This window comes from Rana temporaria, chromosome 6 (genome assembly GCF_905171775.1).
Source record: "Rana temporaria chromosome 6, aRanTem1.1, whole genome shotgun sequence".
Taxonomy (NCBI): domain Eukaryota; kingdom Metazoa; phylum Chordata; class Amphibia; order Anura; family Ranidae; genus Rana; species Rana temporaria.
The window spans coordinates 57,566,514-57,585,607 of record NC_053494.1 but is presented as its reverse complement, the minus strand read 5'-3'; the positions used below and the strand labels follow the sequence as shown (position 1 = coordinate 57,585,607).

General features: G+C 42.7%; 1 protein-coding gene across 1 annotated transcript in view; it reads right to left on the bottom strand.

The window, feature by feature from the left end:
• Window positions 1-6,396: 6,396 nt before the first annotated feature.
• PDILT (protein disulfide isomerase like, testis expressed) overlaps window positions 6,397-19,094 on the bottom strand; it is a 35,911-nt gene continuing 23,213 nt past the window's right edge. The window contains exons 8-11 of the mRNA XM_040356859.1: window positions 17,267-17,387; window positions 14,496-14,677; window positions 7,780-7,866; window positions 6,397-6,501 (exon numbers count right to left, since the gene is read on the bottom strand). Coding sequence (XP_040212793.1) covers window positions 6,445-6,501; window positions 7,780-7,866; window positions 14,496-14,677; window positions 17,267-17,387 — 447 coding nt within the window. The 3' untranslated portion in view covers window positions 6,397-6,444. The remainder of the gene's footprint in view (window positions 6,502-7,779; window positions 7,867-14,495; window positions 14,678-17,266; window positions 17,388-19,094) is intronic.

Genomic DNA, 19,094 nt, shown 5'->3' with positions numbered 1-19,094 from the left:
AAGAGGAGATTAATGGGATATATAATCAACATGTACAAATATATAAGGGGTCCATATAGTGAACTTGGTGTTGAGTTATTCACTTTATGGTCAACACAAAGGACAAGGGGGCTCTCTTTACGTCTAGAGGAAAGGAGATTTCACCTCCAAATACAGAAAGGTTTCTTCACAGTAGGAGCTGTAAAAATGTGGAACAGACTCCCTCCAGAGGTGGTTCTGGCCAGCTTAGTAGATTGCTTTAAGAAAGGCCTGGATTATTTCCTAAATGTACATAATATAACTGAGTACTAACATTTATAGGTAAAGTTGATCACGGGAATATCCGATTGCCTCTCGGGATCAGGAAGGAATTTTTTCCCCAGCTGTAGCAAATTGGATCGTGCTCTGCTGGGGTTTTTTTGCCTTCCTCTGGATCAACTGTGGGTATAGAATTGGGTATATGAGATTGTATGATATTATTATTATTATTATTATTTTATTTTTTTATGGTTGAACTGGATGGACTTGTGTCTTTTTTCAGCCTGACTAACTATGTAACTATTTAGCACACAGGGCCAGACTCATTACTTGGGAACATGCACAAAATGAATCAGCTACGGTAAATATCATGAAAAGGTACACACATTCTAATATTAGCTTGTATACCACTTCATCTCTAAACCTAGTATGGAACATAAAACTGTTATCTTATTCTTGTGTGCTTTCTGTGAAGTTAGTTACCTGGGAGACCATCCCTAATGGATGCAGAGCTGCCAATGATAATGATGAGAATGACCTCAGAACACTGATGCACCTGACAGATTCGACAGCCTGGGATAAACTAGTTTTTCCCTGTGGACACAAGTGTTGTATTACAGACAACCTTTTCTGCAGATTTTAAGCTTGTGGCAAGTAACCTGTTTTCCATGGCTAGAATCTGTACATAATTGCTGTCCCCTTGAGTAATTAAAATCATGCCTGCAAGGAATCTTTTTGTAGTATACTGCTCTGTCAGGCCCTGCAGGCAGTTGCAGCAACGAGGATTGAAAAGCCATAGATTTAGGGAATTAGCATCAACCTTCAGACTATGAATTACACTCCTGTGGAGCATGACTAGACCACATAAAACATCTTTTAGAGAGTGCAAAAATAAAAGAAATATGTGTCATACATTCCTTTTTTTAGGACATCTGCATGAAGTACTAAAAAGAGCTTTGGCCACAGGTGGCTCAAATATGGGCCCCTAAATTAATCTAAAATGTGGGGTCTAAAGTTTAAAAAAGATCTATAATTAGCATTTTTATTTTTGTTTGCAATGTGTTTATTATGACTTCCATGAACAAAAAAGGCAAAGATGGAAAAGTACAATAGATCAGATGGTCGTGGTGTTAAAAATGGTAGTCAGAACACAATAAAATACAAAAATATTAAGAATCCTTGAGTAATGCATAGACTACCATTATTAAAGTCTCCTCCTACTTAACTAGCTAACTCAAGGGGTCCAATATCTCCAAAATTATGCTATTTAAAAGTCAGTATGGCATCAGAGTTTGCCATAGATAATGCAAAGTCTCAAACAACCGTATGTACTGTAGGTCAAGGAGATTCCTCAAGTAAACAGGGATCTAGAAAGCCATAGTAGTGAAAGAAGGAGAGGAAAGAAGGTAGCAGGTGCAGGGGAGATGTTTCTAGTTCAACTCAACTGGTATCATCTGTCAAGTGTTGGATCCAGGAATCACATGTGTTTTCGAACAACGGAAGTTTATAATTTAAGAGCGCTAAAAGGCATTCGTTGATCATGGCCCAATACAACTTTGTCTTCAATAATTCAAACTGAACTACTGGAGACTTCCAGGATCTTGCAAAAGTGATACGTGCCCCTATAAATATAAATGTTATCGATCCTCTTATGGGTTTCGAGGCTCCCTCCACTGGACGACCCAATAGTAGGGATGAGCTTCGTGTTCGAGTCGAACTCACGTTCGACTCGAACATCGTATGTTCGACAGTTCGTCGAAATACGAACATTACGGGCCGTTCGCACCAAATTCGAGTGGCGTGTCACGGCCCATAATTCACTGTGGCATCGCAGTGCATTGCTGGCTGATGATTGGCCAAGAATGCACTATGACCCGCATGCTTGGCCAATCACAGCTTGCAAAAAACGGAGAGCCATAATTGGCCAAAGCCAGGGTGGCTTTGGCCAATTATGGCTTAGGGGGTTTAGTACACGCCCCACACTATTAAAGGCCGCCTGCAAGTCGGCCTTGTGTAGTGTGTTGCGGTAGTTAAGAGAGAGAAGACAGAGAAAGAGAGTGTCATTTTTTGTAGGTAGATAGAGCAGGCAGGCTAGTCAGTTAAAGTTACAGTGTGTAGAGGATATATATGCATCCCAGGTGTTGTATATATATTTATACACTGTATAGTTTAGCTAGATCCGCTCTTCCTAATTTACTGGCAGGCAGGTGATTGTGCTAGCTGCAGTATTCTCACGTTGTGTACTGCCTGTGTCCTCTGCAGTGTGCACCTAAAGCTATGTGGTGTGTGTACTGCCCGTGTCCTCTGCAGTGTGCACCTAAAGCTACGTGGTGTGTACTGCCTGTGTCCTCTGCAGTGTGCACCTAAAGCTATGTGGTGTGTGTACTGCCCGTGTCCTCTGCAGTGTGCACCTAAAGCTACATGGTGTGTGTACTGCCTGTGTCCTCTGCAGTGTGCACCTAAAGCTACGTGGTGCTTGTACTGCTGCGCTGCTCTCAATCCATCCGCTCTACCCAATCAGCGGCCAGGCTGAGCGGCGAAAAGGATCGCGGGACTTTCGAGGGGTCAGGTAAGTATAACGGGGGCTCGGGGGGGGGGGGGATGGCATAGATTGCATTAAGGTAAAAAAATTATTTCTTTACAACTCCTTTAAGATAAAAAGCCTTCTGTGTGCAGCAGCCCCCCCTCAACCCTTCTAATACTTACCTCTAATACTTAACTGAGCCCCGTCTCTAACCAGTGATGTTGTAGGAGTGTCCGGGCTGTCCCGGCTCATTGGCTGAGACAGCAGCACGCCGCCATTGTCAAAGTCAGTCAGCCAACGAGGAGAGAAAAGCGGTGGCTCAGGTGCCTCCATAGCAAGCTGCTTGCTGTGGGGGCACTCAACAGGAGGGAGGGGCCAGTAGCACCGAAGAGGGACCCGAGAAGAGGAGGATTCGGGCTGCTCTGTGCAAAACCACTGCACAGTGCTAAGAATGACATGTTTGTTATTTGTTAAAACAAGACTTTAGTATCACTTTAGGGTCATCACAAAGGACAAAAGGCACTCTCTACGTCTGGAGGAAAAGAGTTTTAATCTCCAGCTATGGAAAGGCCTCTTCATAGTAAGAGCTGTAAAAATGTGGCATAAACTCCCTCAAGAGCTGGTTCTGGCCAGCTCAGTAGATTGTTTTAAAAAAAAAGGCCTGGGCTCTTTCCTAAATGCCCATATCATAACTTGTTACTAATATTTATATATTTAAATCTGGGAGGAAGTCTACCTTATCCAGAAGGTTTTTCAGTTGGTCTCCCACCGGTATAGCCAGTGATTTCTTATGTGCCCTTTCTAAAGGATAGATTTCCGAAAGTAGGGAGTCAATCTGGGAGTTAAGATGATCAGAACTCCCCCCCCCCCCCAGCATTTCCACTGATCCCTAATCCCCACTATCAGTGCCACTCATCCCATTCCCCCCTTACCCCCCCCCCACCCCCCATCCCCCACCAAGGAGTAAGAGAAGGAATACAAATAGAGAATACATGGAAGGGAGAGGAAAAAGGGGGAGAAACAAAGAAAAAGGGGGAGAAATAATAAGAAAGACGGATGAGGGAAAAAAAAGAAATTAGGTTAGAGAGAGATAAAGGGGAAAGAAAGGAAAACAAAGAGAGAGTGGTACATCCTAAAATGTACCACAAGGGGGTTCAATACTGTTTGAGTGGAAGGGACTCAGGGAGGGAAAATTACTTGTCTTGCCTTGGGTGCTGACAACCTATGCTACAAAAATAATTTTACTGTTAGGGGTCCCCACACCTTGGGAAATTTTATCAAGGGGTCACAGCATTAGAAAGGTTGAGAACCACTGCCCTAGCTTAAGGAAGCAATGTGTGAGGGCATGGTCCAACATTGTGAAAGAGCCAATAGTGTCAGTAGAGAGCACGGAAGGGGTACGCTGCAAAATAAAGATGTAATCAATTCTGGTATACGTCCTGTAGAAAGTTTAGTCCTTGACATGTGTATTGAGAGTCCTCCAGCTATCCACTAATTGATGGTCATGAAGTAGCTTTTTAGGCTTCTGCAATGTTGAGGTAAATGAGAAGTTCCCTTCAAAACCTCCAATAGGGGATCCAACGCAAGTGGTCTTTTGATCGTACAGAAAGGACTACAAATCCCATAGTACTTTGCTGCCTGCAAGCTGTGATTCATGTATTTGTTGAAAAACCAACAGCTTAGTAGCTTTGTATACTGTGAACTATACATATGCATTATACCTATCTATACCAGCAGGTGGCGCTGCAGTATTATATTGTGTATCTATGACATGATGTAATGGGAGGAAGTACTGTTTTTCCTCTGTGTGTTCTTGTTTGTGTTTCTGTTCCTGTCTCGATGCTGAAAAGATATGTTATGATATTTCTCCATAAAAGTAAAGCTGTATGCTGTATACAAGAAGCTTCCAGTGCATTATTTCAATACTCTGCACAACAGTATTGACTCCGCCTCATGAAACGCCTCCTTTTAACACCTCTGTAGTTGAGAAGGCATGCTCTGTGAATTCTTTGATAAAGCAGTGCCAACTCACAGGACACCGTAAATACAGTATCTTTTTCAGAACTCAAGGAAGTAAATGTGTAGGGATCTTCACAAAGTAAGTTTTCAAACTTCAAGATCATTCAGGTTTATAGAAGTAGGCTAGAGATAATTGAAATGCATAAATTGCCATATAATTTTACATTTTGACCATAGATACATTTTAACAAAATTTCTTAGGCGTTACTCTCTAAGGGCTGGTTCACACCATGAATCGCACAGGAACACACTGTGTGCTCTTGTGCGTTTCACATGCGATCCAGGTGCAGTGTGATTTCAGCACATTTATCTGGAAGGGCTGAAACTACAGCAGACTGCGCTAAAAGTAGTGTATGCACTACTTTAAAAAACTCACAGCAACTGGATCACATGGTACTACTGTACCATACAAGCAAGCAAGCAGACACACTGGGAGTTATTTACAAAAGGCAAATCCACTTTGCACTACAAGTGCAAACTACAAGTGCAAAGTATACTTGAAATTGCACGTGCTGTAAATCTGAGGGGTAGATCTGAAATGAGGGGAAGCTCTACTGATTTTATCATCCTATCATGTGCAAGCTAAAATGCTGTTTTTTTTTTTTCTTTGCATGTCCCCCTCGGATCTACAGCGACTGCACTTCCAAGTGCACTTTCAGTGCAATTTCAAGTGCACCCCCACTGTGTTTAGGCCTCCATTTGGCATGTCATTAAGTTAACACTGACACCCACTACAGATAGCAAGTGCAGTGCACTTTAAACACTGTGCAGTAAATGTGGGTTTCCCACACCACGCCACACCACCCACACCACGTTCTGGCGGGAACTGTCCCTCAGGCCCTGTTCACATGTATCAAGTGTATTAGTAATGCATGTAAAAGTGTGCAAATTCACAAGGTGCATACAAAGTCATGTACCTACAATGCATCTGAAACTTGCAGAAGCATAGTGGCCCTAATACTGTAATGGAAGAAAAAGTAGAATTAAGCCTCATGCACACAGGTGTTCATTTCAAAACATTTGTTTAGTTAAGAATATGAATGCATGTGTATTGTTTTTAATGGGGACATGCACACCGGTTTGTAAGCATGCTCTACATTCAGGTCCTTAAAGTGGATGTAAACCCGAAAATTCAGTGTAAGGGGAGTGTAGAGGAGGGCGGGGAGTCTACTGACATCACGACTCCACCCACTGAGCTCCAGACAACAGATCCACCCACAGAATCTGCAGTTTTTCAGTTCTTATAACAGACAGAGGGGAGACATTTGAGAGGTAAGGATACATGCAGGAGGCATGTATATCCTTATAGATCAGCACTATATCAGTCGTTTGGAAAGAATGAGAGTGGGTTTACATCCACTTTAAACCAAGATCAAAAAATCTGCATCTGAGGTCATGTATTTTAGGTGCTTACAAGTGTAAATGTGTACAAATGTATATATACTGTACATGTATACCCGATGCAAAAAGTGCATTATTTTGAAAAAAGCCGGAGGAAATATAACAACATTTTTACGCATTTAAAACACGTATATAAAGGCAAGCATTTTACACGGGTTGAATAATACATACAAGGGAACAAAGATTATAGTTTGACATTTAATTCAAAAGTTTGAAGTTTGAATCTTAAAATAAATTGGGGCATTAGGAAAACAGATACACAGCTACAACTCTTCCTTAATCTTCTTTGCATCATCATCGCTGCTTGTTTCTGAAGAGTCCTAAAAAAGTGTGAGTTGTTAGAAGTTGTTTTCAGGCAATACAGTATGGATTGTAAAATACTATAATATAGTAAATAAAGGAAAAATGTCATAGCAATATTAAACAAAAAATTGTTAGAATGTGGTGGCTGCTTTTTGTTCTCTTTTTTTGGGCTTTCTTCTCTGCGTACACTTCCACCACTGTGTGTAACTTCACCACGTTCTGTACACTTCCTCCACTCCATGTACTTCCTCCACTCTGCGTACACTTTCTTCACTATGCGTACCTCAACCACTTTCCGTACCGTTCCTCCACATTCTGTACACTTCCTCCACTCTGTGTACCTCCACCACTCTCCGTACACTTCCTCCACTCTGTGTCCCTCCACCACTCTCCGTACACTTCCTCCACTCTGTGTACCTCCACCATTTTGCGTACACTTCCAACACTCTGCGTACCTCATCCACTCTCCGTACCCTTCCTCCACTCTGCGTACCTCTGCCACTTTCTGTACACTTCCTCCACTCTCCGTACACTTCCTCCACCACTTTCCTTATGCTTTCTCCACTCTCTGTAACTCCACCACTCTCCGTACACTTCCTCCACTCTGTGTACCTCCGCCACTCTGCATACACTTTTCTCCACTCTGTGTACCTCATCCACTCTCCGTACCCTTCCTCCACTCTGCGTACCTCTGCCACTTTCTGTACACTTCCTCCACTCTCCGTAAACTTCCTCCACCACTTTCCGTATGTTTTCTTCACTCTCTGTACCTCCACCACTCTCCGTACACTTTCTCCACTCTGTGTAACTCCACCACTCTCCGTACACTTCCTCAATTTTGTGTACATTTCCACCACTCTACATACACTCCTCCTTTACCTGCCCATTATGAAAGCTAGCACTAAGCACCTTCCTATTATACACTTGGCTGTAATGATTTTCTCTTTTTTTATATGTAATGCTGGTTTTGTCAACTATCAAAAAAGGATATTTTGTAGCAACAGTGGCAGTTTCTTTTAAATGGTGTGAAATATTTGTGTTTTTGCTTGTTATATGTCCTAGGCTCTCCATTGGTGAGTTGTGGGTGTGCACACCTTCTATGGCCATTATAATGGGGTTCTTCGTGTGTAGCACATTATTCCAATGGGTTGCAGACTATAGACTCCCTTGACATTATACTTATAAAGATTTACTATTGTATGCAAATCAGTGATATTGGATGATGGGAGTTTGGTGATTACATACATTTTTATAACAATATCTGTTAAAGATCATAAAATATAGATGTACGTTACCTCCTCCTTGGTGTTTGATGACCTGAGTTCATTTTCTAAGAACTCTGTGAATGCCGTGATTGTTTTGTCTCCTGTATAGCGCACAGACTTTAAAGAAAAGGAAAAATTAGCTAGTGGAAGTGTTTTCCCAGCCAAAAGAACATACAGGGTATCATAACTACCAACTGTTCCTGATTTCAAGGGACTGTACCTGATTTGGAACAAAGTCCCTCTTTCCTCCTCATCTGTCCCTCATTTTAGTCTGAGCTATATACTATATAGTTAAATATTAAAAGAGCTGTAGTTAAAAGTGTTTTTATTTGAATGCATTTAATGCATTAAGATTAAAAAAAACTTCTGTGTAGCAGCCACCCCAGCACCCCCTAATATTTACCCTGAGCCCCTTCTCTATCCGGCGATGTCCACAATTTCCTCGGCTGTCTGGGACTGTCCTCTTGATTGGCTGGGGATCAGCCACGACGCCATTGGCTCCAGTGGCTGTCGATTAAAGTTAGTTAGCCAATCGGGGGGAGAGAGGGGATGGGACCGGGCCGGGGGTCCGTGTCTGAATGAACATACAGAGCTCTGAATCAGCTTGGGTGCCCCCATAGCAAGCTGCTGTCTATGGGGGCACTAATAAGGAGGGAGGGGCCAGGAGCAGCAAAGAGGGACCCAAGAAGAGGAGGATGCAGACTGCTCTGTGAAAAATCAACTGCACAGAGAAGGTAAGTTTAAAATACCTGCTTCCTCCAGGTTCCTGTGGCACTGCATAGGGCTGGGCTCTCGGCTGCTTCCATCCAAATTCATATTTTGCCGGCAAATGCAGGCGATAGCACATTTCACCACCAGCACTAGATCAATCCGCTACTGATCCAGGCTCACCACCCAACCCCTGCCAAGTTTAACTGATCATTAATGGCGTATTCGGCTGTATCCTTCCACTTTACAAAAGAGTCCCTAGCCTCTTGCACACAGGATTCACAGCAGTTCAGATTAATAATGGAGGAATAAAAATTCACTGGTGAAACAGAGAAAGTGACCGGTGAAAGGCTGTATGGACATAGTCAGCTTTATTGATATTTTTTGGAGCAGTTCCATTGTGCCCTCCAAATCCCTATAGGGGTCTTTCTCAACCTAAACTACCTCAACAACCCATTGGAAACAGGGTGGATACCCTGTGAGCTCTGGTCTGTTCAATCGATCCAGGACACCATCCATCCAGGGTCTTCTGTTGAGGATTATTGGGTTCCAACCATCAAGTTTGTGGTTTCAACTGCACAGAGCCTCCAATTAAGTTAAGCCGATTTGCTTTGAGATTTCCTATGCCTACATAATCTGCTGTCGCTGACAGGTAGATCCATTAGTTCTGGTAAGCGCAATTCAACTGTTTATTTAGTCAGAAGGAATATTATTTCCCATGATAATCTACGTGGCTGCACGTTTAATTTCTTCACCGTTTATCCACAAGTTCTGTTGATGGACATTTTTTTTTTCTTCTTTTTCACATGTGGACTTATTAGCATATTTATTTCACATATTTTTGGTTGTTTGTTTATATTATCACTGTTTACAGTATAGTGATCACATATGAGATATTAATGTTTCTCCTCATTTACCAGCGCTACATTTTATATATATCAAGTATAACATGTTTTTTTTTTTTTAAAGCAAGACTTTAGTATCACTTTAAAGGCACTTTTATCTTTTAAAAACTGTTTTCCAGTGCTAAACCTTTCCTCCAATTTCTAATTTGCTGCATCTGTCAAAGCCAGTATAAAGTAATAGTAAAAATAGGAGCCAGTAAAAAGCACTTGTGGGTTTATCTAATCATTTTTTTTATTATTATTATTATTATTATTCTAACAGGGCGTGACGGGGAGGGGATGTGATATGCCTACATAAATTTGCTAATAGATGGCCATCGTTCCCATCCCAAAAAGTTGGGAGGTATGGGGTATGACAGAAACATGCATCTCAATAACAGCATGCAAACACCACCCACATGTATTAAAGCGGATGTCCGCTGAAAAAAAAATATTAAAAACCAGCAGCTACAAATACTGCAGCTGCTGACTTTTAATATTAAGACACTTACCTGTCCTGGAGTCCAGCACCGTCCACAGCAGAGGAAGAGCGATCGCTCGTCATTCTGCTAACCCCCCCCCCGCCATCCTCGGTGAGGGAACCAGGAAGTAAAGCGCTCCGGCTTCACTACCCGGTTCCGTACGGCGCATGCGTGAGTCGTGCTACACCTGCCGATTGGCTCCTGCTGTGTACTGGGAGCCGAGTATTCCCAGAACACAACGGGGGGACGGGAGGTGACGTCATGCCCGCAGTCTGCCCGAGACTGTGTGGCCGGCAGTGGGTGCAAATACCTGTCTTTAGACAGGTATCTGCACCCCCCTCCCCCCTGAAAGGTGTCAAATGTGACACCGGAGGGGGGGAGGGTTCCGATCAGCGGGAGTTCCACTTTAGGGTGAAGCTCCGCTTTAAAATAGAAAACAAATTTTTGTCCAGACATTGCTGCAGATTGAGGTTACCCCGTTATGTTTTGTTGGTAATCAGGTTATCTAAAGCTGGCTATACACTAGTAGAATTTACTTTAAAAATGTTTGTTTTAGGAGTGTTTTTTGGATTTAATTAATAGTGAGGCCAAACTGACGTCTGGTTTAGACTGCAGTAACAAAACATTTGAAGAGGCAATATGGAAATTTGTTCTTCAACGAACAAATTTCAACATGGTTTTCATTTGAAAAAGTCCCTTCATTCCAAAACCAAATGTTAAAAGCAAACAATTTTTTTACTTTTGGATGACATTCCTCAATGTACGCAAGTGTACTGATCAGAATGTTCATACGAATATTCATACTAGTGTTTGTTTGAAAATCTACTACTGTATGGCCAGCTTAAAGGGGTGGTTCACCCTTAAAACTATTTTTTTTTATTACACTGGCCCCCCACATTACAATACGATTAAGGCTATTATTATTTTTTTGATGCTGTACATACCTTTGTACAGCATATTCACCCGTGGCATCCGGCTTGCGAGTCCCGCGGGAGTGGGCGTTCCTAACATGTCTGTGATTGACGTTTTGACCAAAAACGAGCTCCCCCCCGTCGCGTAAGCCGCGTCACGATTGGCGAAAGGAGTCGAACGTCGATGCGCATGCGCAGTATAGCGCCGACTCGCCGTTCGGCTCCTTTCGCCAACCGTGACGCGGCTTACGCGACGGGGGGAGTTCGTTTTTGGTCAAAACGTCAATCACAGACATGTTAGGAACGCCCACTCCTGCGGGACTCGCAAGCCGGAAGCCACGGGTGAATATGCTGTACAAAGGTATGTACAGCATCAAAAAAAATAATAATAGCCTTAATCGTATTGTAATGTGGGGGGCCAGTGTAATAAAAAAAAGTAGTTTTTAGGGTGAACCACCCCTTTAATGTGGAACTAAATTCCAACTAACAATTCTACTCTGTCCCTCCCTCTTACAAAATTGCTAGAATTTTTCTATTTTATTTCTTACTTTATTTTTGTGCTGCAAGGCAGTTGGTTTCCGGCCTAGGTTGGTTCCCACTGCCTCCTGGGATTGTAACATCACAGCTATCCCAGATAGCAGTGGGGTACTAAGTGGTGAATCTGTGCACACACACATCAGATTTCTGCACATGTGCACAAATGATGCTGGGCGCTATATTGCCTATCCACCAGAAGTCGTTGCCATTTGTGTGCATGTGTGGAAATCCACTGCGTGTGCACAGATGCACCACCAGCCTCTTCCAGCTCCCAATCCTGGAAGAGACCAGTGGTGTATCTGTTTTTTTTATAAATGGTGGTACAGAAGAGGAGTAGTGGGAAGTACAGTGGAACCTCGGATTGCAAGTAACACAGTTAACGAGCGTTTCGCAATACGAGCACTGTATTTTAAAAAATCCTGCTCGTTTTGCGAGTGTTGTCTCGCAAAACGAGCAGGATTCAGACCAAAGCGGTTTGCAGTACCGCTTAGGCCTGAGGTGAGGGGGCGCCGGAGCCGAGCGGAGCCGATCCCAGCCAATCGGTGCCGTTCGGAACTGTTTGAAAATGTTCGGAAAGACACGGAAATACTCCGTTCCCGAGCCTTTCTTATGTTTGTTGAGGTCAGCCGAGCTGTCCTCTGGCCTTTCCGGCTGTTTCCGAGGCTGTCCGGCGCCCCCCCCCCACCTTTGGCCGCATACAGTATTGCATGCCATTGAAGTCAATGCGTAATCTATTAATAAAGTGTAGCTTCAGCTGAAAAAAATCAATTTTTAAGCTTTTTGAATAGCATAGGGAAGGGTTATCACCCCTGTAAAATTTGTTTTGCAGTCGGTGCCCCTGTTCTAAAATATTTCACCTCACTTCCTGTCCCAATGACAATTGGATTTAGAACATTTTGGATTGTTAGGGAAACACGGACTGGTGATAAAGCATCAGTGGAGACACCTTTTTCCCTAAAATAAATCTTAGGCCCCATGCACACGATAGAATCCATCCGCTGAAAAATCCCAGCGAATGGGTTTCAGCAGATAGATCCTATGGTGTGTACACTCCAGCGGATCGGTTTCCGCGGATATTTATCCCCTGGGATGGATTCCAGCAGATCGAATATTCGCTGACATGCTAAACAAATCCATCTGCTGGAATCCATCCCAACGGATGGATCCGCTGGTCTGTATAGACTCACCGGATCCATCCGTCCGAAGGGATCCCCCGCATGCGTCGTAATGATTCGACGCATGCGTGGAATTCCTTATATGACAGCGTCGCGCACGTCGCCGCGTCATAATCGCGGCGACGGCGCGACACGTCATCGCCAGAGGATTTCGGCGCGGATTTCAATGCGATGGTGAGTACACTCCATCGCAGAGAAATCTGCTGAAATCCTCGAGAGGATTTATCCGCGGAAACGTTCCGCTGGAACGTATTCGCGGATTAATCCTCTCGTGTGTATGGGGCCTTACAGGAAAGAATTTCCCTTCCTAGGGGTAGATTTCCACTCATTTCCTGTTGTCTTCTTCCGTTTGTAAGTAGGAGTTGTTTGTAAGTCAGATGTTTTTAAGTATGGGACCGCTTGTACTATATCAGAAACTGGAGATGCCCAGGAGATTGTCCTGACAAGTCTATGAGGGCTCACTACATAAGCACAGCCAGCAGTAAAGATTTCTGCTGGAGGAACTAGTTCATGCTGTCCTACTCAGGAAAGTTAACATGGGGGGGTGATTAGTTTACATCATGAGGTATGGTAGGTAAGTGTACTTTTCTGAAAATCTTTTCATCTTCAATAGAAAGTTAGGGGAATATAAATGAACTGTCAAGTTTGGTATTGTTATTGTATATTGATATTTCCATAACATGGCAGCCTGGGTTTGGTGGATCCTGCAATGCTTTAAAAAAAAAAAAAAAATGCATGCATCTCAACCTACATAAAAAAAAAAAAAAAAAAACTTACATGAGAATCTTGCTGTTAATCTGGCGATGCATGGTTTGAAGTTTGGCTGGTCCAGCTCCCTACTCGCAAAATGTTGAATATTTAATCAACTTCTGTCGAAAGGGACACAACGGAAAATGTTCCATTGATCAGAGGCTGCATCCAATCAGCGCATGTTTTGACCGTGGTGGTTGCTGCTCTTATGATACAATGTCCCAGTAGGTGGATGATGGGATTCCTCCATCCGTCTTTTTTGGATGGAGAAACCTGCAAGTTTTTTTTATTTCAGGCTGAACAAAATTAAAACTAAAGCCGGCCATAGGTTGGAATCTTGGCGGGTTCAGCAGGGACTGGCCAAGACTTTAACTATCTAAGGGCATGCTGAATGTATCCGGATGATATATCGACTTGGGTACAACCAGCACGCCAAATTTTTACATGTGATTACTGCCAGTGGCTATAGCCACCAGCAATATTCATTATATTCTCCCGGCAGTGACAGCTCCCTCTCTAGCTCCACAGGAGGGATTCCCCCATCAGCACTGATGCCCTGTACACACGATTGGTTCATCCGATGAAAACGGTCTGATGGATTTTTTCAGCAGATATCCGATGAAGCTGACTTTCATCAGTCTTGCCTACACACCATCAGTTAATAAACTGATCGTTACTGTAGTGTAATTGTGATGTAATGCTGATTTGTCTAATAAAGTTTTCCCTGTTAAAAAAAAAAAAACTGATTGTGTCAGAACGCGGTGACGTGCTGAGAAAAATGAAGTTCAATGCTTCCGAGCATGCGTCGACTTGATTCTGAGCATGCGTTTTTTAACCATCAGATAATTTTAAAACAGGTTCTATGTTTTTTCACCGATGGGGAAAAAAAACGATGGGGCCCACACACGATCAGTTCGTCTGATGAAAATGGGACGTTTTCATCAGACGAACCGATCGTGTGTACGCGGCATGACTATGTTGATGGGGGAATCAAGTGATTTTCTTTCTTGCAACCCGTGGACGGCTTTAGGCAAGCCATAGATGATTCAATTTTCTTTCCTGCAGCCACTGGTAATCGCATTCCAAAAATCCAACAGGCGGGTTGTGCTGAAATGGATCAACTTCAGCAACCAGCCTTCTCATACGTGGATTGAATCTCAGCCGGCCTCTGCAGAACCGGCTCAAATTAAATTCATCTATGGCCGGCTTAATTGTTTGTGGCCAGCAGTAGTTTCAGAGGACAGGTTCACTTGAAACAGAGGTCTCTGATTGTGTCACATTCTCAGATTGTTTCCTTACCCTGTTATCTGATCCTGCAGGGAAGAAACGGACATAGGGGTAGCGATCCAGCACTATAAGCTGAATGTCATTGGCCGTACAATCTATTTTAGCAATTGTCACATTTGTATTATTCATATATCTTTTTCCTAATTCCTCCCACACTGGTAATAGCTCTTGAGATTCCTTGTTCCAGGGAGCATCTGTAATGGGGAAGAAGAAATAACAGTCATACTAAATGAGCAAGTTATTTATGTGTACACGGATGTTAATGCGATGCCTCCTCCATGTTTTATTCCTGTTTCCAGCTTCCTTCAGAGGTAAGGAAAAATATAGCGGGTAGGTGGAAATTAGCAGCACAGCCCAGTATCCATTTCTAATGTATACCATAAGACGAAAAAAGCTATGAAATAGACATTTCTACTTCGGATTGCAAGCTAGTCAAGTGTACAGGGCTGCTTTGGTGCCTAAAATCCTAGGCCCAGATCCACAAAGAAATTACGCCGGCGTATCTATTGATACGCCACGTAATTTCTAAGATGCCCCGTCGTATCTTTGTTTTGTATCCACAAAACAAGATACGACTGAATGTGGGCTCGATCCGACTGGCGTACGTCTTAGTACGCCGTCGGATCTTAGGTGCATATTTACGCTGGCCGCTAGGTGGCGCTTCCGTCGATTTCCGCGTTGAGTATGCAAATTAGCTAGATACGCCAATCCACAAACGTATGTCCGCCCGGCGTTTTTTTTTTACGTCATTTACGTAAGGCTTTTTTCGGCGTAACGTTACCCCTGCTCTATGAGGCGTTCGCAATGTACGTCGGGCCAGCGTATAATTTTCTGTTGTGTACGTCGTTTGCGTAAACTGTTTGCGAATAGGGCTTTGCGTAAATTACGTTCACGTCTTCTAGGCATTGAGCGGGCGTAATTTAATTTGAAAATCCGACGTGATACTGAGCATGCGCCGTACGAAAAAAGCGTCATTTACGTGGGGTCAGGCTTGTTTTACATAAAACACGCCCCCCTGTTCATCATTTGAATTCCGCGCCGTTACGCCGGGAGATTTACGCTACGCCGCCGTAACTTTAGAGGCAAGTGCTTTGTGAATACAGCACTTGCCTCTCAAAGTAGCGGCGGCGTAGCGTAACTACGATACGCTACGCCTGCCTAAAAATACGCCGCCCTACGTGGATCTGGCCCCAAATGTTTCTATCTAAGCCTTATTTATATCCCCATCTTTGAATGTGGAAATAATTATAATATTTATTTTTTGTTTTTATAATAATCATTTATTTATTTTTTATTTGAGAATTATCTAGAGTTGGGCTCATGGGACATAAACTGAAATTCTAACTTTTGTGGTGGTCAAGCCAGTCAGTGTTTGTGTGGCGCATTATAGACAGATATAGACCCTGAACCATTACACAACATGTTGGAGAATAGAAAAAGTGGTAAGGCTAAAGCCTCATACTCACGATCGGATTATCTGACAGGAATTGTATGATGACAGGCTGTTGGCGGAAAATCCAACCATTTGCACGCTCCATCGAACAATTGTCGGATTTTCCATGGACAAATGTGGGATAGCATGCTTTAACCACTTAATGACCGCCTCCTGCACATATACGTTGGCAGAATGGTACGGCTGGGCACATGCACGTACAGGTACGTCCTGTGCTAGTGCCCAGTCGTGGGCGGGGGCCCGCCACCCGGTCCGAAGCTCCAGGACCGTGGGACCCGTGGACCCGATCGCTGCTGGAGTCCCGCGATCAGTCCCCGGAGCTGAAGAACGGGGAGAGCTGTGTGTAAACACAGCTTCCCCGTTCTTCACTGTGGCGGCGTCATCGATCGTGTGATCCCTTTTATAGGGATACACAATCGATGACGTCACACCTACAGCCACACCCCCTACAGTTAGAAACACATATTAGGTCATACATAACCCCTTCAGCGCCCCCTTGTGGTTAACTCCCAAACTGCAATTGTCATTTTCACAGTAAAGAATGCATTTTAAATGCATTTTTTGCTGTGAAAATGACAATGGTCCCAAAAATGTGTCAAAATTGTCCGAAGTGTCCACCATAATGTCGCAGTCATGAAAAAAATCGCTGATCGCCGCCATTAGTTGTAAAAAAAAAAATTAATAAAAATGCAATAATAAAAAAATAGGTAGAAGAATACGTATCGGCCTAAACTGATGAAATTTTTTTTTTAATATATATTTTTGGAGGATATTTATTATAGCAAAAAGTAAAAAAAATTGAATTTTTTTCAAAATTGTCGCTCTATTTTTGTTTATAGCGCAAAAAATAAAAACCACAGAGGTGATCAAACACTACCAAAAGAAAGCTCTATTTGTGGGGAAAAAAAGGACGCCAATTTTGTTTGGGAGCCACGTCGCACGACCGCGCAATTGTCTGTTAAAACGACGCAGTGCCGAAAGCTGAAATTTCGCCTGGGCAGGAAGGGGGTATATGTGCCCAGTAAGCAAGTTGTTAATACAGGATACAGAGAGATGGTTTATACTTTTTTCTGTAGACTGTTTATTTGTTTATAATTTTTTTGCACATATACAGCACTGCATATATTTTATGCTTATTTTGGGGGTTTTGGTAAATTACTTTTTTTGCTAGCAGCTGTGTAATAATGTACATAATGCTCACTATTTATATTTTATAGTGAAAGTCCTTTCCCATGAGAGACCCAGCATCTTGTTAGATAATGAACTAAATGCTATTTAAGAGGACCTAACGTCTCTGTACTGTAATGGAGGAAAAAATAGCTATACTTACAAAACATGACAAAGGCATCATTTGATTTATTGAAAGCAACTTTGTTGAAATTCTTCCCAACCAGCACTTTAACAGGATGTTTGTCCCAGTCGCTGGGGATCTCTTCACTATTTGTTTGCAGCTGTTTTAAGAAATAAAGTTGTTTATTACACTTGCCGAAATAATAATACAAGAGTGCCAGTCAAAATATATAAATACCATTAGGCTTCACTCACACAGCCATAAAAAAAAAGGCATATACAAGTGTTTTTTAATTATGGATCTGAATGCAGCTGCATTTTTTTCAAAGGGGTGATTGACACAGGTGCGTAAACATGAGCTGCTTTCAGATATGTAACACAGAATCCAAAAAATCTGTGCCTAAGAACATGCACTTTATGTGCTTGCGTGTATAAACCTATGTATATGCCCTTGTAGGCGCGTAAATTAAGTCTAACAAAGTTATCAGGAAAACAAGTTATGTACACATTTGCGTCTTTACATGTCTTTAATTGCATTTAAAGACATCTATACGCATACTATAAGTATTTTACTGATCACTAGGCAGAAACTTTTTGCCTAGAAAACACACGTAGAAACCCCAGTAAAATATTTACGTCCTTGTAAATGAGACTTTATACTAAAAACTGTGTCCCAAAGAATATATGAAAGTTTGCCGACACTCTGAAACAAGAGATAATTGGGTTATTTATAACAACCAATCAGGTGCTTCCTTTCATAATCTCATACTGCATTAAGAGAATAACAGTAAAATGTAATTGGTTATTATTAGTATCTTAGACAGTTCTTCTTTCAGACTGTCTGTCTGTCTGTCTGTCTTATTGGAATGTACAGACCAAGTACTTGTACTCTAGACTAGTACTCTAGACCAGTGGTCTCCAAACTTTCTAAACAAAGGGCCAGTTTATTGTCCTTCAGACTTTAGGGGGGCCGGACTGTGGCCAGCAGGAGTGGAAATTTTCCTTGCATCAGTGGGAGTAAACATTGCCACATTTGGTATAGGGTAGAGGAATAGTGCCCCATCATTTGGAGGCCCATTGTTGGGGTCAATGAGAAAAATGGTGCCCCATTGTTGTCAGTTGGCAGAATAGTGTCTCGTATCAGTGGGAGAATAGTGCCTCAAGGGCCGGATAATGGCAAGCAAAGGGCTGCATTCGGCCCTCGGGCTGCAGTTTGAAGACCGCTGCTCTAGACCCAGATAGACTTAAGCCTCATACACATGATCGGACTTCCATCAGACTTTTCTGTGGATTTTGCTCCGAAGGGTGTTGTCCGTGGAACTTGGTATGCATACACACGGCAGGACTTTTTCAGCCAACAAACACGAGCGTAGTGACGTAATAGACATATTATGTTTTTCTTGCTCTTTAAGGCCCGTACACACGATCAGACTTTTTGACAACAAACCTCCGATGGACCTGTTTTTGCAGATCGTGTGTATGCTCCATCGGAAAAACTTTTTCGCCCCCTTTTTTTTTTTTCCAAAGGTGTTTATTAATTTTTTAACAGAAGCAATCGTTAGAACAATTTGCATAACAAGTGACAGAGCAGTGTTCACAGACACACAGTGCAAAAACCTGCGGGCGCAGCTGCTACACGGTACATAGGTTTTTCGTCCTTTTATCAGACAAATGTTCGCTGTGTTTCGCAGACAAACTTTCCGGCAACATATGTCCTACGTCGGCTAATCCGATTGTGTGTACCCAAGTCCATCGGACTAAAGTCCAAAGTACAAATACGCATGCTCAGAACCAATGTGAAAGATCAGACAACAATAGGACAAGTTGCCCAAGGGGTGGCAGTAGAGATCAGAAAAACCACGTCTATT